The sequence below is a fragment of the Stylophora pistillata genome, chromosome 3 (genome assembly GCF_964205215.1).
Source record: "Stylophora pistillata chromosome 3, jaStyPist1.2, whole genome shotgun sequence".
In the NCBI taxonomy this organism is placed as follows: Eukaryota; Metazoa; Cnidaria; class Anthozoa; order Scleractinia; family Pocilloporidae; genus Stylophora; species Stylophora pistillata.
The window spans coordinates 9,337,501-9,362,065 of NC_142521.1; the positions used below are offsets into that span (position 1 = coordinate 9,337,501).

At 38.1% G+C, this 24,565-nt stretch overlaps 3 protein-coding genes across 15 annotated transcripts in view; 1 reads left to right on the top strand and 2 right to left on the bottom strand.

Moving 5' to 3' along the window:
* Positions 1-4,809, top strand: part of LOC111322269 (DBH-like monooxygenase protein 1 homolog) — a 14,388-nt gene extending 9,579 nt beyond the window's left edge. For all 3 annotated transcript variants that reach the window (XM_022925348.2, XM_088754477.1, XM_022925347.2), the window contains 9 exons: positions 126-228; positions 338-504; positions 989-1,061; positions 1,273-1,358; positions 1,749-1,787; positions 2,350-2,403; positions 2,902-3,026; positions 3,892-4,012; positions 4,221-4,809. In XM_022925348.2, coding sequence (XP_022781083.2) covers positions 126-228; positions 338-504; positions 989-1,061; positions 1,273-1,358; positions 1,749-1,787; positions 2,350-2,403; positions 2,902-3,026; positions 3,892-4,012; positions 4,221-4,382 — 930 coding nt within the window. In that variant the 3' untranslated portion in view covers positions 4,383-4,809. The remainder of the gene's footprint in view (positions 1-125; positions 229-337; positions 505-988; positions 1,062-1,272; positions 1,359-1,748; positions 1,788-2,349; positions 2,404-2,901; positions 3,027-3,891; positions 4,013-4,220) is intronic.
* LOC111322268 (uncharacterized) lies at positions 4,581-16,173 on the bottom strand. Of its 11 annotated transcripts, none has more exons than XR_015999060.1 (14): positions 16,029-16,173; positions 14,845-15,945; positions 14,215-14,587; positions 13,240-13,324; positions 12,624-12,771; positions 11,533-11,670; positions 10,282-10,435; positions 9,794-9,908; positions 8,796-9,034; positions 7,497-7,694; positions 6,172-6,252; positions 5,645-5,690; positions 5,268-5,297; positions 4,581-5,071 (listed from the first exon to the last, which is right to left on the bottom strand). XR_015999060.1 is itself a non-coding variant. In XM_088754476.1 (11 exons), exons 1-11 carry the CDS (start codon positions 16,109-16,111, stop codon positions 6,241-6,243), a joined length of 2,646 nt encoding a protein of 881 aa, XP_088610602.1. In that variant the 5' UTR covers positions 16,112-16,173; the 3' UTR covers positions 4,581-6,240. The 11 variants fall into 11 exon arrangements, 3 of the variants coding, with proteins under 3 accessions (XP_088610602.1, XP_088610600.1, XP_022781081.2); XR_015999058.1 differs by having other exon boundaries at positions 6,172-6,264; XR_015999056.1 differs by having other exon boundaries at positions 5,645-6,264.
* Positions 16,174-16,823: 650 nt separating this feature from the next.
* Positions 16,824-24,023, bottom strand: LOC111322251 (uncharacterized). Its single transcript, XM_022925327.2, has 4 exons — positions 23,753-24,023; positions 21,698-21,994; positions 17,911-18,083; positions 16,824-17,406 (listed from the first exon to the last, which is right to left on the bottom strand). Exons 1-4 carry the CDS (start codon positions 23,817-23,819, stop codon positions 17,311-17,313), a joined length of 633 nt encoding a protein of 210 aa, XP_022781062.2. The 5' UTR covers positions 23,820-24,023; the 3' UTR covers positions 16,824-17,310.
* Between the last annotated feature and the right edge of the window lie 542 nt (positions 24,024-24,565).

Genomic DNA, 24,565 nt, shown 5'->3' on the forward strand with positions numbered 1-24,565 from the left:
TAGAGCAAAATGAACCAAAACCAATGCAATCCCTATTGCTCAATGAAAAAATGGCTCCACCATCACCAGCACCATTTGCTACGAGTCTTCCTCTGTGACAGATTTAATGATAATTGAATCCACAGGCCTTTGATTACCCTGAACATGTGGGATTTTCCATTGGAACAAATGACAGTCCCAAGATCGCAGTAATGGAAATGCACTACGATAATCCTTCACATAAAACAGGTAACTTGTAAAATATAATAAAAAAATTTCTTTTAACACTGTTATTTTTCCTTTCCATGCCTTTAATTCACTACCATTGCCTTTAACTCGCCTACCATTTTCGTTGCAGACATCTTAGACAGCTCTGGTTTACGCTTTCATTACACAAGTCAACTTAGAGAGTACCAAGCTGGCCTTTTGACCGTTGGGTGGGTTGTGAGTAAGAATATGGTCATTCCGCCTCATCAAGAAAGTTGGGAAACAGAAGGCTATTGTGTTGAAGATTGTACAAAAGAGGTTAGTAACAATGAAGAAAATTTGTTCAGAACTGAGCCCTGGAAGCTGAGTCCAGAAACGCAGTGGGTCTGACACTGGTAAGACACGCCCTTCTTGGTCTACTTGGGCTCCTTTGGCACTAGAATTCCACGAACAAAGGATAATTTTTCAGGTTACTATTTATGCAACTACAAAATATGATTTGTTTCATTTATTGGTTTCTCCTCTGTTATTTCCACTGTCAACTGCCTCCACCCTCCCCTCCCCTCCCCCCTTCAACCTTCAATCTGCGCAAATCTGTGAGGCTTTAGAGTTGTATAGGTGGTTTGCAACCAATCTCTAGAGACACAGGTAACAATGGTGAAAGGAACAAATGTTGGTGGACGAGCAAAAAGAGTAAATGAGATTTCTATTGTTTACGCCCACCAACATGGCGGCAATGACGTCACTTGCAAACCACCAATATGAAGATGTACTAAAGAGATGATAAAATATTATTCCTCAGGGCATCAAAGGATCATCTTTACCTGGCGGCGGAATTAGGATATTTGCGTCTGCTCTCCACACTCATTTGGCTGGTAAGTGCTAGCTACTCAGCTAGCACATTCTTCTTTCCTATATGATATCATGTTATCTGCTTGAAAGCGAAAAACTAAACACTAGAGAACTGAGAGTCTCTGTTTGCCCCGCAATTCACTAAGTCACTGTGCACATTAATAACAAGGCTAGATATGAATAAACGAAGATCACATCAGACCTCAGTGTTTCATCCCCGCTTCCCTTTTGCAGGCCGCGCAGCGTACACTAGACATGTCAGGAATGGTGTCGAACTTCCAGAGATCATCAGAGACGATCACTACGACTTTAACTTTCAGGTGGGTTTGTTATGAATCTATAGGGAGATAAAACACGCAACTACGCTTTTCATAACATTGTTTTGTATGTAACTGACCATGAAGGAAAACAGAAAGGAAATCTATCTGAACACAGCAAGGTTGATCACATGGGACTATCAAGAAAAAAATTGTGATTTTTTTTTTAAATCATCTAGCTATTTCTGTGTGTCTTACAGGAGGTAGTGGTGGCCAATCTATCTAAACCCAGGGAAATTCTAGCTCCTATTTTGAGACGGATTTTTTTCCTTTTTTATTTTTCGGTTCTTTTAGAAAAAGGAGAAAGATTTGACATTTGCTTCGTTCACATAAATTCCTGGTTGGTCCATAAATGTTCATGTTTCTTCCATGTGTTTTTCTTCATGAATGTAGGAATTTCAAGTTCCAGCTGAGGAAACCACAGTCCTACCGGTGAGAAAGAATATTGAACTGTGCCACAGGTGGCTAATATTTTAATTGTACGTCTGATGGCTATTGTGAGTGTAAGTGTGTTCTTACTCAAACCCTCATGTGGAGAGACTTTTAAACGCACACACACCGATACTATGGAATCCGCTGACAGTTTGGGGACCGAATCTACTGTATATAGGTCCTAACAATGTTCCCTACTCCAAGAACTAGGATTCTTCGAAAAAGCACTTTTAACTGGAAATCTAAAGGTTCCCACCACTTACCACCAGTGTGTAAGTTTTGTTTGGAAACGTTCCCACAGTGCTATAATGAAGCAAGAGATTATAAACTGTTTATAATCTCTTGAACGAAGTGTATACTTTTGTTGTTTTGTTTTAATTTGCTGATAATGTAAATGAAGATAGTAACTTTTAAATCATGTGTTCATCCACGATCTTGAGACAATTCGTTTGCTCTCTCTGCTGATGTTTCGAGCTCTGATAATTTACAGTTCTGATCTCACATTCCATCCTCATTGTCTCTTTAAATTATTTATTTTTTATTTATTTATTTTTTATTTAAGGGAGACTCGTTGATAACTGGGTGCAAATATCATACAAAGAACTATCCAGTACTAGTACGTGGTATTTTTTTTAACTTCTTTGTAATCAAAAGCTCTTGTTTGAAACCATACAGTCCCTTTCCAGAGCTGAGTTCACTGAGGAGCATCAAACCTTTTGGTTCTTGAGAAACAGTCGCGATTCCTGAGCTCCCGGAAAGTTACCAATGACCATAAAGGGATAGTGTTAAATAAGACACCTGAGTTGGTGAAGAAAAAAAAATTAATTCACTTGATCTTCAATATTTCTCTGCATGCCGCCCAAAATCAAAAATATCTACACCATCGGCCATTTCAAGGATGGCTTTCATACAGTTCTTTGCGCTCAATCATTTTGTTCTAATGTTTTGCTTCGCCCTGCCGAACTTCATCGCACTTTCAAGTTAAATTTGGCAAAGAAATTATGTTCGACAAGGTCTGCCATGCTACGTGACTCTAGTTCGGCAGCAATTCAAACATCTTGGCTCTGTTGCGCCAATCATTTTTTTTTTTTTTGTTGGTTTTGTTTCTCTTTAGGGAGGTCTAGGAACGACTGAAGAGATGTGCTTATCCTTTCATTTCTACTATCCCAAAGTCAACTTGTTTCAGTGTTTATCATGTCAATGTGAAGCTGTAAATAATTGGTATAATTCACACGTCTTGTAAGTATCACCTTTTAAATATCACAACAGAACTGATAGTGAGCTAAAACTATCGACTCAACTGAAACTACTGCCGAGTGTTCCATTGTCTTTGGGCGTCCAAGTAATGGTGCCGGTGCTCTCAGTTAGCTTCTCCTGTTGAGTCTGACAGCCAACAACGTAACGCTAAAATTGATCAATCACATTTCTCGCACCAGACCTGTAACAATCGACTGACTAGAAGTTGGTCATGTGATCCTAATGATAAATTCTTTTCAAGTTGTCGAAATGTAGGTCATTATTAAGCTCAATAACAGCTTAGTAGTCCTTCGTCTGCGCATCTGTCTGGTTTGCGAGGTCAGTTTACCATGAATCACTCGGTAGGGCCACCTCTTTAGACTTCAACGCTTTTAAAGTTCCCAGCCACGGTTTTTTTGAAAGCGTGGAGACATTTCAAGTTCAAAACAAACTAGTGCTCATACCCTCATCCTTTAAGTTCGGAAAGCCTCAAGGTTTCCCTTTCCCCACTCCTGTTTTAATATTCATATATTAATAGTTCAATTTATCTTCGTAGATCTTGCGTGACAGCATTTTCTTTACATGTTTTCCTCTAAAATTGTGCGCACGAAATTAACGCGCGCCTGGCCAAAATAGGCGGGCTCATGCGTATAGCTTACGTTTGGCCGATGTGTCCTCGCCGCTGCTCGGGAAATGAGCCCACGCTTCAGACACATAAGAGACATGAAAGTCACTCCGTTCGTCAACAGTTCAGTATAAAGTAACCCTCATCCGGAAGATAACACATGATCGACTTCTGGTCTAACGCTTAGTATTCCTCATCTTTCACTGGTGATAAATTGTTTGATTTCTACTTGTATTTATGTAGGAAATACCCTGCCAACAATTCTTGGTGGAACGATAAGTGGACTACCCCATTACGCGACGGTTATCGAGACACCGACGCTATACTTGCTCTCTGCAGTGGTGGTAACGGTAAAGTCCTGCCGGTGGGTATAACTCATATATTTTAATAATTTGATGGCCCTGTGATTGAGAGGGGAGCCGAATGGAGCAGACAGGCCGCCCATACACCCAACACTTAATCAAATGACAGTCGAAGTCATGCGATAACTCTTAGTGGGGAGAGAACAGCCCCATCCTTTTGAAAAGAGAATACCGAAGATCGATATTTTTCCCAAAACTTTCTTTTCACAGGGTCTCGGTTGGAAAACAGTGAGTAAGCCAAAAATCCACACTCCTTTGAAGGGTGAACCCGAGTGCCAAGATTTACCTTCGAGCTCTCCCAACAAACTGGCATCGTGCGGCCTTGTGCTTTTTACACTTCTTTTTGCCGTGCTTTTCTCCTGTATGAACTGATTTCGATACATGACAAGGAGTTAAAAAACCACATGTACTCTCAGTTTCCACGGAAAGTAACCGTGTTATGCACTTTTTAACTGAACATTTAGCTGAATATATAAATCGGTGTCATTGCACAGGAAATAGAGGCACGAGAAGCTTTCCCATCCAATGTAAAGCATTCTCAAAACACCATTTAACAATACATAACAAGACTTCTGTTTTGCAATTTATTTCACCAATTACAGCACCAATTGTATCTAGTCTAATGTAGGAAGGATGGAAACAATTGTAATCAGTCATTTGATCTATTTGAGAAGAAGGGTAGGATGCACTGAGCCTATTTATCTTAGGCTGAAAAGAATGCATAGTGTTTTGTAATAATATGACGATTAAATTTAGTGTAGTTATTAAGGGAAAAAAATACAGTGGAGACTTGATTTTTGTTTGTGGATTTGCCGTCTTTTGAGCCTTGCGCATTGTCGAAGAAAGGGAAAAGTGCAAGATCTTTCATATCTGAAACCTTGCTCTAGCTGTGCTTTTCGCTCGTCTATACAATCTCTTCTGTCCGCTTTCCACGGGTCAACTGCTCTATACTTTGGGATCGCCGCCTTTGCTCCTGCCTTGGTGAATTCGTTGCGTTTACCAGTCAGATCCTGTCGCAGCCAAGCGTAATGTCAAGATATCTGGATATTGGGCCGTGTTCTCTTTTTAAGATTTTATGGACCGAGACAAAGAAAGAAAAAAGAAAAGGTTACACTTAAGTGGATTATTTTCATCACCTCCCGCTATTTCGACTCTCGCCATTATGGACACAAAATGGTGAACCCGAAGGCGTCCACTGTAACGAAAGTTGAATCTACTTTTTAATCATAAAAAACAATTAAATAATTTCCACAGTACCTCAGGTTACCAGAGGCTGACCGCTACCACCTGTGGTGGAAAACAAAAAAATTTGATGGGAAACCAAGTTGCAAAAAATAAATACCTGTATGAACATTTTGAATCACGAAATTTAAAAGTAATTTGAATTCAAGTTCCTGCCAAATGTTCCAAAATGTTTTACTTAAGAATATTGCTACCTTAAGTTGTGTGCCAGAAGCCGTTATTCTTAGGAGCTCTGTGCCGCAACCAATGAAAAACACTTTACAACGAAAATTCCCATTCTTGACCTTCACAGAACTGAGACGCAAATATTGCAAAGCTGAGAGAATCTTGGATATTTGATTCGACATAAGTTTTCTTCTAGCAATCTTGTCTGCGTTATCTGTCAGTAATACCTCCGATTCAGATGGTAACATCTGTTTCATCCATTCCATCAAATAACTTCAAAGGATGGAGACATTGGCATAAAGGCAATAAGTACGAGAAGACAACATTAGCAATGAAAGTACAAAAACATAGCGCACTTTTAAATTACAATTTGGCAACAACACCTTGTGTCACATAATTGACATTGCAAGTGATTAACCCGGTTTCTGCAGCATAAAGCTACTTTCAGTTGAGTGTCAAAGTAATCCGGGTTCACTTTAGTTTTGCTTTAATTCGCTCTACGATTCATCCCGAAAACTCGCGCTTCTTTCTCAACAAATCAGATTCGAATCCAAAACCAATCGCGACTAAATCACTCGCGATTTCCCGCACTTCTCGCAGTTCATTTTTAATGGAATTAATTTGCACAGACCTGAAATGGGTCTATTGAAATTATGATTTAGTCTTACTATTACACAGAGGTAAGATTGGGGCTTGTATTTCAATTAGTAACAAAGATCTTACAGAATAGAGCATCACAAATCATTGTCATTACCCTAAGAACTGGAGAAATACTGTATACTCTACATGTATTTCTATTCTTTGGACTGGTTGCCGACTCGTACTAAGGTGCCACCTGTAAGAAAAACTATAAGATGTTAAAAAAGTCAGCAAGAACAATTCTGCATCACTTTTAATGAAATACACCTCATGTACTTAAAATAACAACTTTCGAGTGGTTTAGTTGGAAAAAGCACTTCCAAACACTACCAAACATGTATACTCAAACACCTTTGGGATAGATACCCAGAGTGCCCAGTGTGTGTACGTACACACTGTAGTGCGCATGTTATTGTATAAAGGTAACCAAAAAAAATCATGTGTATCAATAACTGTGTAACATCTTTTTTAAACTAGAAAGGATGAAAACATCACACCAAGTATTTCAATTCTCATCTAGTTCCCTTCAAAACATATAGTACAAACCTTACACGTTCATGGTGTCCAGTAGATGTAATTCAAAATAAGTGAACAATTAATGATATTAACAACAGACAAACATGCTCGTTAAATTTCACAGCTTCAAGGTAAGGTTAAGACCAATAACTGACTAATACTCGCATAACTCGCATGCTTAATCAAGTAGGTATTTATTTCTCCCACTCTTGATTAGTCGAACGGGTACATGCAATTGTAAGCAACACGACAACAGGATATCCATCAATGTTCTTCACTCCTTTTTTTCTTTCTTTAAATCCATTCGGCATTTTATCAAAGTCACTCAATTATTCTGGGTACAAGCTTAAAACATCAAAATGTTTTATTGCCAAATAATTAGAGCGTGCAACCAACATATTACAATCAAGAACATTTACAATCCCCATGGACTAAACAACGACATCAATTTTCAATACCCAAAATACCTTGTAGCTTATATTACATTCAGATTACTAGTTAAATGAAGTTTCAAAGGTCAAGAAGGTACACATATCTCTCTGACTATATTCAAATTAACTCTCTAAGGCAGGAAGGCTGTGGAGTTGGTATTGCTAGCACTGAAAAGTGCAGGAGCTATGCAGCCTTACAGTTTTTATGTACACAAAATAATTCCCTGAATGGCTTAACCAGGTTTAGTCTACACTAAAAGCTCGCAATATTTTCATCATTATCCCGTCTGATCAGTGTACTTAAAAAAAAAAAAAAGCTGGCCACTCATGAAGAATAAAACATGCATTAAATAATCATGCACTTAAGTCTACCAAATGAAACTCATCTTGAAGTCTCATAAATTGTTAGAAATACATGATGGACTGAGGAAATAAAAAAAAAAAAAAAAACTAGAGAGGTGAAGTCTTATGTACAGTGTTCATCGGCTCAAACCTTTTCTGTGATGAAAGGATGTGTGAGAGCCTGATTGAGAGAGATTCGTTTGGCTGGGTCCAGCATGAGACATTTGTCAAGCAAATCCTTAAGCTGCATGACTTTACGTTTATGTTCCTCATTCAGCTTTTTGTAGCCTAGTAGAGACTCAACCACTTCTTTGTTGGGGTTGATGGCTCCCATGACTGTTACCTTTTCCTGAAATGTTTAACAAAGACAAAAAAGTCAGTTGCACAGAATAAATCAACAAAAGTGGTTGTTTGCAGTGGTAAACAATTAAAATGATTATAATCCAGGGCTTGATACTAACTTTTCAACTTACTAGCCAAGTGGCTTGTGACAACTTAAGATGTTACAACAATTTCAGTTTGGTTACTAGCCAAACTGGCCAATGGAAATCGAAAACTACCAGCAAAAACTGAATATCTACTAATTGGCTACCGTTAGTGTTGAGCCCTGATAATCTGTTGCTACTATTTTTCTAATCAATGATCCATAATCAACACCTTGAAGTCTAGGGAGTGTGTCACCATGTTTTTCTTAATCACACTTTACAGCACTCTGTAACCCTTAGCAAAAATGAAACTTAAATGCGGAATGACATTGATTGCATTCTTTAAATATAACCCTTTAAACACACTCTGGAATAACACAAATGTACTGCACTGATACAACCTTTCAAATAATACTTTGAGCATAAAGAAAGGCATAACTGCCAAGATAATTTTAAAGTAGTACTTGTAGCAAAGGCAGTTGAAAAATAAGTACTTAATTTAATGGGGTAGCTTGCATCTTCATGAAAAGGGTGAACTTGGGGCAATCATGTCACAGTAAATATGAAATTTGCGCAGCAATACCAAATATTCCTATCCTGGTGTAAAACGTACATGTATGTACGACAGAGCTGAATAACAAAAATCTACGTCAGCGGGTATGCGGTCAACAATGCGGGCTCAAGTGTCCTAGGTCTTAAATTTAGTGAAATTAGCAGAAAATAATAAGGGCTGACCTTTAAAACCGAGGAACTCTATTTTCATCGAAGGCACTTTCCTATTTCCAAACGTTTAAAGGAGAAAATTAATTTTTGAAAAATTTTAGGTGGTGTACCAAATTTTTGGAGGTTGATCTGTAAAAGAAAAGTGGCAAGGAAAACGACGCCTTGAGGCAACAGAATAGGAACCATGCGAACGACTCAAAATCCGTGTTTCCGCGGCAAAACCTAGTGCATGCATATACATTATTCAGCTCTGTCTGTATGTACATAACTTTTAAAATTGTGACCAAACACTTCAAACCCACCCTCTGAGTGACTTTGTCCACCTCATGATAAAGGAAGTTACAGTTCTCATCAAAGTGCTGATCTCGCAATGATCCTTTTCTAATCATCTTGTTGGGCATTTTCCCTTTGTAATCCATCATCAGCTTCAGCATTTCATTGTTGGTTTTCCCAGGGAACATAATCTTTCCCGTGTAAAGCTCAAATAAAGTAGTTGCCACAGACCACATGTCTATACTGTAGTCATACTTTGCACCTATGACTAAAAGATGACACGAACATTTTAAGTTACAACTGTAAAACTCTGCATTTAATAATTTCATAGCTGCTGGCAGAATTTCCTGTGTGAGTTTTTGTCTACATAGCATTATTCTAAATGAAGCAAGTTGAGAGGTACACTGCAGAAGTTTTCTTGTAGCACTGAATGATTGCCTACAAGGTGAGAGAAGTGCAGCTGTCAAATAGTCTTACTCTGTTAGTTGGGCTAAACAGATTGAATTCAACATGTGCATGTTGTAATTCACAAAGAATTACATATATACTATACTTAAAGTGAGAAGAGAGAGTAGCATTGTATATAATTCATTCCAATGCTATACAGCAGAAGGAGGGAGACACATCTATTCTCTTTTTTCTCTTTCTCTTTCCATCAACCTTGCTACAGTGTGAGTTCCTTTTCATCAAATAAATTCATGTTGTTCAAACAAAATTTTAAAATTTAAAGTGTGAAAAAAAAAAACAAAAAAACAAAAAAACAAAAGAAAAACTCTGACCAGTCCAATTGTTCATACTGGTACAACACCAGTGGATATATCCCTCTCTAGCCAAAAAGTAATTACATTTAATGTACTGCACTATCCACAGGATGAAGATTTATCCAGCAAATAACATAATACACCCTTTGAACAACTGCATTCTGAAGTTTAAATGCAAATGTACAGAAGATAGAAGTGAAAATATTCCATCAGCTCTACAGAGCAAAAGGGAGTAAACACTTCTCCATCATTTCATCTGAACTTACTTATTTCTGGGGCTCGATAAAAACGACTGACAAGGTATGGAGTTATATCACAATCGGAAGAAAATGAAGCTGATCCAAAATCACAGAGCTTTACCACCAGTTTAGATTCATTCACCTATGAGAAAAACAAATATGACTTAACTACAAACAAAAACATGTAAAGTAGCAAAAGCTGTAGGTTGCCACAATCACATAATTTACAGAATTCCACAAATACATGTACATTAAAGTCCTAACCCAAACATGCACAGGGTTCATATATCTAAAAATTTACAATTTACAACATGGAATTTACATATTCTATATTTTTCATAAATTATATACAAATAATTTTAGTTTTTAGAGAGCAAGTTTCAAAAGCAAGAAAAATATTGTGAACATTTGGTCTTCCTCAATTTTATATCCTGCCTCTCAACCACAGCTCATAGAAGGTCATTTTTTGAGTTGAAGTATAAGCAATGTTCATTGGCCACAAAACAATTACTCACCAGGATATTATCAGGTTTAATGTCTGCATGAATTATACCTGTCTTCTTTAAGAGCTTAAGGGCAAGGAATAACTGCTGACTATATGAACGGACGGCTTTGTAATGAAGTCCCACATTCTGGCCATACTTCCGTAGAACCTCTCTCAGATTCATACTAAATAGAGTAACCACAAAAACAAAACAAATAAAAAAAAAGAAATTTTTTAGTGAATGATTTTACAGTAAGCTGTATGGAAATGTTCTGTTCTACTTAATTTTGTCTGCTATATATAAATTAATTTTTTTATTTCAGTGCAATATCATTTTTACGAGACTTGTTTCATACAACTAGGTATTCCACCATTTCACCATTCCATCGATTAGGGTCACCCAGTTAAACTCAAGGTATCATATTTTGGACCTTGCCCTCTTCACAAATGTGACCCTTCATGGGAAAATGTACACTGACCCTTTTTCATTAAATGGTCTAGAAAAACGCTTTTTTAAAAACAGATAGTAAACAGCTAACTCAAGCATTTAAATGGTTTCCACAACTGCTAAAACAGATGCCAAAAAATTTAAATGGCTCTTTTGACTATTTATCACTGATGAGAATAGTAGAATGCTCTCTTTTGGAAAAATAAAATAAAATTTTTCTTCAAAGTTTTCATGATGTACAGATCAAATCGATTTAGATACTTCTGCATGGAAAAGTCCTTTTTTCAATTTTGTGCTGGAGATGCTACAGTGAAATTGCTTTGAGATGGGAAACATTGTGATCACAAGCTAATTCCAAGTAACTCTCAAAGCAATCCAAAGCAATCATTGACATTGACAAGTGTTGAATAACCAAAGATGTTCCAAAACAAGTGAAAACAAAGAGCAAGGAATATGAGGTAAAACTCGGCATGCTTTGTTGTGGGGTAAGAGGTCGTTTGAATTCTATTGTTACATTCACTCACTCCACAGGACAACATTATGGCTTTGCGTCCACATGAGACAGTAGCCATTAAAATAATTTGAAGGATAATAAAAAAATTACTGTTTACCGACGTTTGGTATGAACAAATGCTAATAATTATGTTTGTACTTATTTAGACTTTGCTCTAGCAAAACTGTTTATTTCTCAAACAGATGATGTCTCTTAACAAATATGCAAGTTTTTTTTCCTATCAAAATGTAGCTTTTGTGTACAGAAAGAGTGAAAACCTCAATTAAACAGCTGATTACTGAGTGTAAACTGCCACAGTAAGATTTGAAAGAAAAACCCACCTCAGAGATTCAAACACAAGACACAGATGGTTCTTATGAAAGAAATGTCGATACAATTGCAGACAGTGGTACTTGTCATCAGGGTCAGCTGCATTCAACTTCTTCAGAAATTCAAGCTCTTTCAAGCCAGTCTTGTGCCTGTGGTTTAAATGAGATATAGATGCAGAGTATATACACTGTGGTCATATGCTATACACAGCACACTTACAAGTAATAAAGACTTACACAAATCATACGGTCATCAATGACTTTTAGATTTAAGGCGCTTAAATCTTCAAGTATCAACATTCAGACCTGCTGGCAGAGTCAAGTAATTCTTGAATCATAAATAATTTAACTACTAATTATTATTATCATAACAATTATCAGATTAATAATAATAATAATAATAATAATAATAATAACAATGCAGCCATCCAAAGGCATGTGTTCAGTGGTTTAATACACGTGCAAGTACATGCCATGTAATATATATATATTATTAACCAAGCATGAGGGCCGTACTGGGAGAATATTGGCCCGAGGTCTTGACAGTACGGACCGAGCGCAGCAAGGTCCGTACAAAAAAGACCGAGGGCCGATATTCTTCCAGTACGGTCCTGAGCAAGCTTGGTTAATAAGAGATTTATTATATGACTGAAGTTAAAAGGGACACAAGTGCAGTATCATTCGGGACCATTTGGGACAGTGCGCGGTCCAATACTGAGAGAATATTGACCGGCAATAGAGCATTTTGATTGGTTGATTTTAGTTATTGGCCCTCTGACTGCCCAAGTCGTGTAATAAAGCTTGTTATTTTGTTTCCTTTTTTTAATTCTCTTCTTTTCTTTTTCTAACAGTCACAGTTTTATCTCTGCTAACCAGCTAATAAATTTGGTTTGCCAAAAGGTAATGTTGAAAAATTTGAGCTTTGAGCATCGACAGTTCTTGTCCATCTTCTGAACACTAATCACAGGATATGGTATGTTTGAGCTGCATCGACACTTCAGTCTGTGGTTGAAAGTTAGACATGCACTCTGCACTGTTAAACTGCACAATGCAGTAATGCACTTTGAGTACATCACTGAGTGTAAAGCCATCTAGTTACTTACATCATCTCATTATTCCTGGCTATTTTCACAGCCACTTCCTGGTTTCCTCTTGCTTGGTCTCTAGCACGTACAACATTTCCAAATACTCCTGCTCCAGTGTAACCATAAACACAGTAGCGCTTATCAAGAATTTCACTGATGCGAATTCCTGGAGAACAACAAAATCAACACTATGTAGCTATGATGTGTACATAAACCTGCCACTGATGTTTAACCCCTTACTCCCTAACATCAGTATGCATATTCTCCATACTGTTCTCTATACATTTCCTAAGGTGCTGACAAGGAGAATTTGCTTATCAATCAAGAGTTTCTGACTGTATTTGTTGATCATTTTTATTCTTCTCCTGACCTTAATGTGTGATTCAGAGGTGATATTGTAAGGAGAAATTAGATGCTAATCACTTTTAGTGGTTAAAGGGTGAGTATGTGACAGTTTAAAGTGAAAACAATGCAACTTTCTTGGCACCATTTGCTCACAGAAAAATAAAATCATCAGATTGATTACCAGCAGAAAGAGGCACTTAAACCAAAGCCAAAAATAACAAAAATAATAATAATAATAATAATAATAATAATAATAATAATAATATAATAATAATACAAGTAATCTTACTATAGTATCCCTCGGCATCATCCCAGTTGTCTGTTAAGTTAGGATTTTCCTTTCCTGCTTCCAGCTTCAAAGTCCTTGCAGGACTCTGAAATCATAACAAAACTCACATTACATACTTTGTTTGGAATCAGGGGCCCCTTTCTCAAAAGCTCAGGTAACTTAATGGGCCTGGAGCCATGTTTTAAAATCAAAATTTAAAGGATAGGAAAGCAGGTTCTAGTACCCAAAGCAGTGATTTTTGTTTCTTTAGCTGATAGGCTTATTGCTTCATTTTCAAAACTTTTGAAATCCTCATCTTGAATCAAAACAAAACAGCTTTATGGGCCCATTAAGTTACTTGGACTTTGGAGAAACAGGCCCCAGACCACTTACTGCAGACATGGATTTGACCAAACTACTCGGCAAGTGACAAATTGAAGTGTCAGAGATCGTTGTTATTATTGTTTTATGTTTAACCTTTATATTAAAAAGACAAAAGTTGCTTTTCTATAATATATAAAATGATTTAACAGATGTTGATCTAACTTAGTTATGGAGTTATTCCTGCATATTACAGTGAACTCCTTGTTGATGTACACGTACTTCTACATTAACTTGGAATTATCAGAATTACTGTCTCGTAAAAGACTAACACTAAATTTTGTACGTGGTCTTGGGAAACAGAATTAAATAAAATCAAATATAAAAGAGTAACTCAATTATTTTCCAATCAAGAATAAGTTCTCCACAAAATTCAAGGAAAATTCAAACCCTAGAGTTTCATCAGTGGTATGTGTATTTGTTCAAGATGGTGCAGTCATCAACTTGCACCATCTGATTAGTCATTCTTATTTCAAGTCAACAGCTGGGTAATAGCATGTGCCTATAATAATCAATAATCTATGGGATAACCTGGTAAAACTGAGGTAAACTTGATAATTTGGATATATCAACAAAGTTGAAATGGTAAATTGGCCACCGTAATGATAAACTTACACTGTAATTATCAGAAAACATATCATCATCAGCAAACATGTCTCCCATAGCAGATTTTGTTTTGCTTTCTTGTTTTGTCTCCATGTTGTCCTTGACATCTTTAAGCTCCTTCTCTGTTTTGCTACTTGCTAATGCTATTTCCTGTTCCAAATCTTCAGTGGCTTGTTTTTCTACAGTAACGCTGTCTTCACTGTCTGATTTCTCTCCAGGTGGAGACTGAGACACAACTGAGTTGGTAGCTGAAGGGGCATTTGATGCAGTGTCACCACTTTGATATTTTTTTAAGATGGCTAATCTCTGCAACCTTCTTTTCTCAATGATTGCATCTTCATCTTCTTCCTTCTCATCAATCTCAAAGTTGTAGAGGTCAACACTATAATTTACAAGAGAAATTTGAATTTAGGTGTAGGGGGAACATTTTTTCCCCTTTGTCAGTGCTAAAAAACCATCATTAAATACTGAATTTACTTGTACATTACAAATATATATAATCTCTTAAAAAGACAGTAGATTGCACAGACTGCTTAAAGGTACAAAACTTCAGTTTATTTCTTCCCATTAGCTGTTCACCTAAACTTGGTTCAAAATCCCTCTTATTCATACCACTAACATAAAGAAAATCACACTTACTCTGGATCTGAATCTCCCTTGTGGGCTTGCCCCTCAGAGTAGCTTCCCTTGAATTTATCACTGTCACGTCTTTTCCGCCGAGGTGACTGAGACCTGCTATGCCGTCTTGGGGATTTACTCCTTCTCCTTGGAGAGCGGCTGCGACGTCTTGGTGATCTGCTTCTTCTCTTTGGTGACTTGCTGAGTCTTCGCGATCTAGAAGATGACCTTCTCTGTCGCCTAGGAGATCTGCTACTCCTTCTGCTCGAATCCTGTTTACTTTTCCTTTCCTTAGATAAAGTTCTCCTGGGAGACCTGCTACCTGACTTTCTTGGTCTTTCTCTTGATTTATCTTCCTTGTCAGAGACTGCACTTCTTTTTGGTGATCTAGATTTTGAATGATGTCTGGGTGATCTTGATTTCATTTCACTGTCCTTTCTGTTTGTATCAGTTTTAGTTGAATCTCTCCTGTGAGGGGCAGGCTTTTCCTTTTCAATATCACTACTTTTTAAGCTTGAATCATGCCTGGCTTTTGATTCAGTTTTGCTATCATAAGAACCACTGTGTTTTCTAGATCTGTGACTGTGTGAGTGACTGTTCAGTTTTTCAACTCTGACTGAATCACTGCTTGGTTTACTATTTTCCTTGCCATCCTCTTTATCTTCACTTTCTTTTCTTGGGCTTTTCCTTCTTCCCTTTTGTTTTTCATGTTCATCAAATTCTCTCGCTTCAGTCACCTTATGCTTTCTGTCAAGTTCATGATCATCTCGTCTGTGTTTATCTCTTTGCTTGTCCTTAGTTTTATCATCTGTCTTACTCAAAGGTACTCTATGATTTCCAGCTGATTGTTTCTCATTAATTCGAGAAGCTTCAGCCAGCTGCTCCTGTAAAAACGCTTTCCTTTTCTCGAGTTCCAAAAGTTCGTCTGCAATTTTAGACTTTTTCTCGGCAGGTTCGCCATTTTCAGGGGCGTCTTCCTTGTCTCTTCTCTTTTGGTGTTTGTGCTTGTGCTTATGACTCTTATGTTTGTGTTTGTGCTTTTTCTTCTTCTTCTTGTGATCATGCTTGCGTTCAGATGTTATCTTATCGTCCTTTGCAAACCGGGGCCCTTCTTCTGAATCACTGCATAGGTAGTAAAAAGAGGCAAATTACCCAAAAATAACTCCAAAAAATTCCCCTACTATCCATTTTACCATTAGGCATACCTATCTGATGATTCTTTATCTTCTTCCTCCTTTCTCGATTTTTCTTTTCTATCTTCTCTGACTCTATCAACCTCGGCCGCCATATTGGTTTCGAAACTACAGCGTTTGCCATGCGTTTCTCCTTAGCCTCGATTTGGAGATGACAATGAATTTTTATTCGGGGAGAAGACGGAAAATGTAAAGTACTTACACACGAGCCACAAGTGTGGGAATAGCTGTAGCGTAGTCGTACATAGTTTGCTGAAAAATGTTCCTATTCATCATGGCCCGTCAGCCAGCTTTGGGCTGTAGGAACACTGAACTAGAAACAAGCGGAAATGCATCCTTCCTTTCTGAATGTACTAGCTTACGATAAGCCCCATCAAAGTGGGTTTTTAGAGCAGATCACGGTCGGTATAGCCCGTCTACAATTAATCTACCTCTTTAGAAAATGCCGAAAGGATCGAGGGAACGTAATATAAAGTTTTGAAGATGTACGATGATATTAGTGGAGCATTGCACCCTGGAAGGTTAATTAATTAAAATTTACGATAAGACAGGGGTACTTCTTCGGGCATGGGGTAAGAGGAAGGGGAAGAAATGGAGGGGGGACGGAGGGAGAGAGGGGTTCAAGTGTGGGGATCGGTCGGAAACTTACTCATTTCAGTTCCTTTAATTGTCTTTTTCTTTACTTAATTACTTTGATAACAGGTAGATTTTAATTGTTTTAAAGCACCGTAATACCCATGTAAACAAGACATGTTGTTTGAATCTGTCAAACTGCACAAGCGAAGCGCTAGAAGGAAAAGATGAACCTTTTCATTATTTTTTGGACAAGTTTATTATGCTTTCTCTTAATGGCGCGTCTCTTTAATCCGTAAGGCTAGGCTATCTTTTCATCCTATATGTCCAATCCCACATCCGCGTGCATTCTGAGAAAATTTTAAAATTCAAGGAGAAGAACATCTCTCAATAAGCTGATTGTAACTGAAACCATAACGTACAGATTCCGGTTAATTTTTTTTTTTTTTGCAAGGGACGATAGGATGAAAAGGCCGGCCCTTTTTACTCTAACTTGCTCCTCTCCATGAAATAATCTCAAAGTTTTCATTAGCTCGGACATGAACCCCTCTACCTTTGCATGCCGGCGTACTTGTCGGGCTGTAAAGACCCTCAAGTAGAATTATACATCATGCGTCTTAAGAAAATACTTAAAAAGTCTGGTGCCAGCTGTAAGGGAGCAAGCGGGGATAAGTAAGTCGATGCAGACAATGCTGACAGGCGACTTTCTAAAAGGCAAGCTTTACAACCTAGAGTCCTCAAAAGTGCTGTGATTAGTTAGAGCATTGAGAGCGACTCCATCACTTGTCTTCTCTCCTTCTTCGACTGCAGCATTATCCTAGACATGCAGGAAAAAAGGGAAAACAAATTGAGAATTTGTCACCAAAACCACGAGTGCTAAAAAAAAGATATCGTGTCAAAGTCGTAAAAAAAGATTAATATAAATAAAACATTTTTATTCATCCCATACATGGAAATCTCCTTTTTGGCTCGAAGAAACCATCGTACACACAAAACACGATAGCTCAGTGTCTAGCATCTTTAAATGTTATGATCAGTATTGCAGGCTTTCAGATACTGTCGCACGCGCGTGACGTGAGAGACCTAGACAGTCACGCAAAAGTCAATCTCGCGAAACCATTTAAGTTTCCTGTCTCTAACGCGTGTGACTGATGTTCTCGGCAGGCGCCTGCTTCGAAAGCTTGATAACCTGAGACTCTCTTAACAGCAGTACGATATGGGAAAATCTGTTTCTTGACAGAATTCGGAGCAGAAATACCACAAAGTAATTTACTTTCTAACTAAGGAGAGCATAACTGAAATAAATCCAAGGGCGACTTACATGCCCATTTACTGAACGAGATATTGTTGTCATTGTTCTTAACTTTCCTTCTCGAAGACGTGTTCGGCCCCGGACCAAGAAAACCAAGATCACCATAGAAAGACAGAGAGAGATTCCAATCGCCACGCCAATAGCAGTGTAATCCACGTCACTCAGCTTCTTCGCTTCTTGGCCTGAAAATTCGTCGAAACAATTTTGGGCATGATAATATAGTTAATCATAGTGAAACATACGAATTTATCCTATCACATGAAAGATTTGTTTACATCACCAAAATTACTTATAGGGAAGTACACAAGCACTGAAATTGAAATGCAGTTACCAGACTTTTGCACCTGATTGGTTGAGAAAGATTGAGTAACACGAGGTTTAAAGAAGTTTCCAACTCGTGCGAAGAAAGACCTGAACCAAAGTGATCCCAGCGACCAATCACAACAAAGGTTTACATCATCATTGGCCAATGACAATTTAAAGTGAAACAAACAAGCTGCGGGGAATCGCGGATGACCGGGAAAGCGTACTCCGAAATCCGTCAGAAGGAGGTCATCTTCGGGTAGATTTCCGATTACGAAATCGGAGTTCGCCCGATGTTGTCTTCGTGATGATGGCCCTATTTAGCATTTTAGACCCGCGAAACGGAGTAGAAACGAATACATACTTCGTGTTCGCTTATGACTTCGTATTAGTCGTAAGATACTTGCTTTTTTTTCGTTGCTTAGCTATTTTACAGACTCCACAAAATTTTTGCGATGCCCCGTTTTCACGGATGGCCGATCACAACTACAACATAATGACACCTCCACGAAATCTGTCAAAAGGAGGATGTTAAAACACCGGAAATGGAGAGGAAAGATAAATGTTACGGTCGATTAACTCCTAGACAATTGAATGGTCCAAACTCGCAAAGGCGGGAAACTTGTTATCGTCCGAGATATCAAAGTATCTGTTTGCTCACTCAACTCGTATTCAGCATTCGGCCGTAATAATTTCGCTTTCTGAACAAAATTTCGAATTCTATGATGGCACGTAAATTAATTTCCCAAGAGGTGTAGAATGCCGAGGGAAGAGTCAGACCTGAAGTCTCCTTCTCGTAGTGTGAAATGTTGTAGCTGCAAGGAGTTTTTCACACGAAATGCATTTCAACAATTATTTTGGAAGGTTCAAATACAAATTGGCGTTATCCAAACTTCGAAAGAGCCCTTAAGCAGGAAGAGAAAAATAACCATTAATTAACATGAAGCATTTAAAAACTGATTCTCAGAACTTCCCATTAATTGTTTGTTAAGATAATCGTCGAAGTGAAATATATCTGTGTAGTAATTTTTATCCATGTACAAGTCAACTAAAAGAATTTTTAAAACATATTTATAAGAAACTGTTTCGTGCAGATCTTTCCCTTAGCATGCTCTTACGTTTACAATTGAAAATCTTCATATTATTTATTGTAATCGCTATAATTTAGCGCAAAATATTTTCAACGATATCCGGGCACAACGCAGATCATAGAGAACATGTAATAGGTGAGACAAGTCACGGATTATCCTTGTCGACAAAAGTAATATCGCCTGCTACATTATATTCATACTTAATCTCCGTCCAATCGAGGCAATGTACAATTTTTTAATCGATTACCGTATTAGAAATAATAAATCGCTTAAACTCTGAACGTAATTGCTTCAAATTTATTTCATCAGAAATCAAGAAGATATTTAGTAGTTTGGGGCGTGGTTGCTTTTACTGAGTTAACCATATCATATACCTAGATGTTTCATCTGAAAAGCTTTATTTAAGAAAGGTATTTCTGTTCACAATGCCTTATTTCGTGCGAAAATAGCTCATATTAAAACATCATATCTGGTGTTTTAACACCCTCCTTTTGACAGATTTCGTGGAGATGTCATTACATTGTAGTAGTGATCGGCCATCTGTGAAAAGGAGACATCAAATGTATTTTGTGGAATCTGTTATGTAAGTTAGCAACAGGAAAAAAGTGCAAATATCTTAACACTAAGACTAGGTTTACACTAGAGGAAATTGTTCCGGATTCGTGATGAATCCGAAACGTTTTAGTACCGGATTGATTCTACCGTTTACACGAAAGTGGACGAATCCGAAATAAAAACTTCCCGGTTTGGTCGTGTCTCCGGAGATTTTGAATCCGCAATTTAAAGTGGGAACTTTGAATCCGATAACTTTTGAACCCGGAAACTTTGTCGTGTAACCGCTTTTTTTCTCGAATCCGGTTATTATTTCCGCCTGCAATCTTTTGAGTTTGCGGTGAAACCAAAATGGATCTGGTGCTAACATTGCTGGCGGTCTCCGGTTGCCTAATTTTGTTGCAGGTTCAGGTGATAAATTAATTTTATCATGTGTACCGCAGTGTTTCTGAGGAAACGCAAATTATTATTACAAGGAAGTTTGACGCCAGCCACACTTAATCGCCGACCACGTTGATGGCTTGGCATCTGTCCAACTCAAATTTGCCTCAGTGGCATCTGGATCTACTCTAGCCTTTTTTGGGGGAGGCATTTTCACTTTGTCGATCGAACCAAGAAACAACACTGGGCTTGGTAACCATTCCATTTCGAATGTTCCCGGAGTTGTCGTTGTGTGTAAACGGTCAGGAATCCGAATATCCCTTCAATGTAAACGCCTACGAATCCGTATACTCCAAAATTGATGAATCCGGAAACATTTACGAATCCGGAAAACTCTCCTCTAGTGTAAACCTAGTCTAATACAAAGTCATAAGCGAAAACGAAGTAAGTGTTCCTTTCTACTCTATTTTGCGGCTCTAAAATGCTAAATAGGGCCTTCATAGCGAAGGAGACATCGGGCAAGCTCGGATTTCGTCATCAGAAATCTACCCGAGATGACCACCAGTGTTTTCATATTCTCCTTTTGACAGATTTCGTGGAGGTGTCACTATGTTGTAGTTTTAATCGGCCATCGGTGAAAAGGAGGCATCGCAAAAATGTTGTTGAGTCTGTAATATAGGCTAGCAACGGAAAAAAAAAATCAAATATCTTAACGCTAATACGAAGTCATGAGCAAAAACGAAGTACATGTTCGTTTCTGCTCTATTATGCGGATCTAAAATGCTAAATAGGGACATCATCACGAGCACAACATCGGGGGAGCTCGGATTTCGTAATCGGGTATCTACTCGAGATGACCACCCTCTGACGGACTTCGGAGTATGCTTTCCGGACGACCGAGTCGAGTTTGTGTTTAGTTTTGCTTTTGTTTGGTGGACAAGATGGCGTGTGTTTAATGGACCAATCACAGAGCAGAGCAAGGTCATTCGCGGTGTTTCTGACTCTCTCCACCTCGCTTTGTGACTCGTCCCAGATCTTCAACCCGTCCAATATGTCGACCGAATATATTCGCCGCGCCGAATCTCGCGCATACCAACTACCGCCTACAAGTAGTACTTTCGACACTAATAGAAAATTGTTTTATTTACCAGTATAAACAGAGTGTAAAGCTGTGAAACCTTAATCCCACGTGAAACGGAAACTACCTGAAACGCGGGAAAACTCGAGCGATCATATAGCCTACGTGTAGCCGTACCCCCCCCCCCAGGAGAAACGGGTTCTCCTCGGGGGGAGGGTACGGCTACACGTGGGCTATCGATCAAGTCACAAATGGTTGACACTGAGGTGCAATTTTTTTTTAACCGTCATGGATCGACGTAAAGCAAAAGCAAAACCAAAGAAATCGTGGATTATTTTCAACACTAAATTGAAAATGTCTCTAATCTAATAATGCTTAAGTGAGAGTTCACCTTGTATCATAAAGGATTTTCGTGATAATTGTCCATCTTTAGTGTCCACATCACACGTGTAAATACCTCTCCTGCCATCATCAGTGACCGCAACGAGAAGATGACTTTCCAAGATGGTACGGTTGTGCCAGTATATTATCACTATGCCGGAGCTACCATCTCTTAGAGTGTGCCCTTCTTTCTTCCACGTGATCTCAGCGGCAGATGAAAGATTGTGTATCAGGGTACAAGTAAAGTGACCAATTTCACCGCTGGCTGTATTTAGAGAAGTTGGAGTGCTTGCAATTACTGATGGACCTAAGAAAAGATGGTCAATGAAACAAAACGAAGCCGCTCTCATACGAAGGGAAAAAAAATTTGACGGGAATAGATGTACATTTTACTTTGTCTTACGATTTACGGAGTTGGTTAACTGAGTGGAGTGGGATTTGGTCCGTGCTCGTTTGAATCAAAATCGTGAGTGTAATTTTAGATCAAAGTTGCACGACTTGAAATTCCGAATTGTAACTTTATTACACCATATATTTTGATCGCCTTGAGTACAGGATTTTGGTCTGTACTTTTTAATTGATCTAGATACCACGATGCAAAGTTTTGGAGACAAAGGTTGAAAAATTCCTTAATGGCTTTCTTTGTCTTTCATTCTCTGGTGATTTGATCGATCAATGACTTTGTCGTTGAATGAAAACAATGACTAAAGGGAGCACTTTGTACTTAAATTGAAATGCAGAGAGCTATAATCAGATTACAAGGACCATCGATATCGCCCACCGCGAAATTACAATTTATCATGCCCCTCAATCGGTACAAACTTAAGTTGCTACGCCTAGCAATCTTATTAACTTGTCAGCAATGTATTCCTGACTCAGCCTCATAAATATCAAGAGAAAAAAAGAAGAAGAACTTCCCGGAGCATGGATACCTGCGATAGCCGATCAATAACAAGTCGGAATAACATAAGAAGAAAAATATATATACTGCAGAGCTCACCGAGGGCAAATATGGACAAGTTATTATGCTATTGAAGCCTTATCGCTTGCTGAATAAAAGCCGTGCTTAAATGTCAAAGCTTGGCAATCAACAACTCACGGTGTTTCTGTATTGTGAAGTAGTGGAGACAGGAAAGAACAGTTTTACATCTACAGAGGGACGGAAACTCCTCTTATCTAGAAAAATAATAACCAATTTGTCAAGCCTTATCGGCAACAATCTTGGCAGGGGAGCTAATTATAACTAAAAATTTAGAGAGTAACCTGAAACAGAAACAGTCATTGCCGCACATGTGTTTTGGTGAATTCGTTGCCCACCGCCTTTGCTAACCGCCGTGGTGTTAAGTGAAAAGAAAACGTGTTTTTAACCAATATTCGGCCACACTATTTTATAAGAACTCATGGAACAAATCATACACTGACATAAATTGAGACGTACAAACAGCTCAAAACAGAAACCACAGTGTAGCAGTTAAAAAAAAAAAAAAACAAGTGAAAAAAATGTTAGTTAATGGTAGTTAATTTGTGTAGGTCACTCTCGATTTTATAGATGATTTAAAGGTGAATGATCAAGCCTTCGTGGTATCGAAAGAGTGAATGAGAGTAAGCTAAGATTTGATTTTTGAATTTTTTAGACCGCACATGATCACTTCACAGACCATAATATTTCCTTCGATAAAATCTTCCAGAATATGCTAACGAAACAAAAACGGCGAGAGTAACAAGTGATCATGCGAGCACAAAAAGAAAGATGAGGAAGATCACGATGCAAAAAAAGAAAAAAAAAAAGAGAAGAAGGGTTGCAGACAGGCTAGTCCGCGCGTTTCACCATTACCTTAGGCAATCGTTATTGTAAAGGGGAGATTATCACCTTGAACGGCTTATTAAGACTCGCGGAATGTAAAAGAAGCTATCAAAGACCTAGCTCGTATATGATTATGGGGTGTATTTTGTTACTTTTTCAAAATCACATCGCTTTAAATTTGTCCCATTCGACACGGTTGAAAAATCAAGCGAAGGGAAACACTATGCACTTAGTGCTAGACCAGAAAGAAAGACCCCTCACCTTCTTTGCCGTCAGCGAACAAGAAAGTAATCAAAATGATCACCGCCGAGAGAAACTTTGCTTCCATGCCGTTCACCGTATTCAACTGACAGAAAGGAGAATTTGTAGACGTGTTTAGTGCGAAGTCGCGCCAAGCTGACTTTGATATTTCCTTGCGAGTATGCAAATCTGATATATCCTTTCCGGAAAAATGCAATCCTTTAAATTTGGTATTGGTAGTAATTGGAATTTGACATCTCGTGATGGTCCCACGGAGACCGTGAAAAAGAGGTTATGCAAACAAATTGGCTAAAATTCGCTCTAGTGCGACCCGGCCCTAACTTAACTCCTGGTTTCGACTTTGTCAAAACAACATTGTAAGATACGTGGTAGCTGAAATGCCGGTTTTCGCGAATTGAAATTCAAGACTGTTGAAATAATCTAAGATTTCCCGTGGGTCCTTGCTCTTAACAAGTCATTATGGACGATCACAAGAGGGTTTTTAACAAGAATAGTTCATAAACTGTAGATACTTCATAGCTAGTGATCAGAATTTAGCTTATGTAAAAATATCTTGACTGTCATAGTGATGGTATCAACAGGTGTCAGAGGTCAGTTAAAGACGCTTTAAATAAAAATGGTCTGATTTCCTTTAGAATATGGCGTGATTTCCTTAAGTAGCTCAAACGTTGATGTCCTCGTGATGTGCACGTGTAAAAACAGAAAGATAAACGAATTTTTTTCTTTTATTTCTTTTCTTTCCTTTCTTCTTTATCCAACACAAAATTGCTGTCAGTCAAGAAATGAGGAGGACTCTATCAGACTTACAGAAAC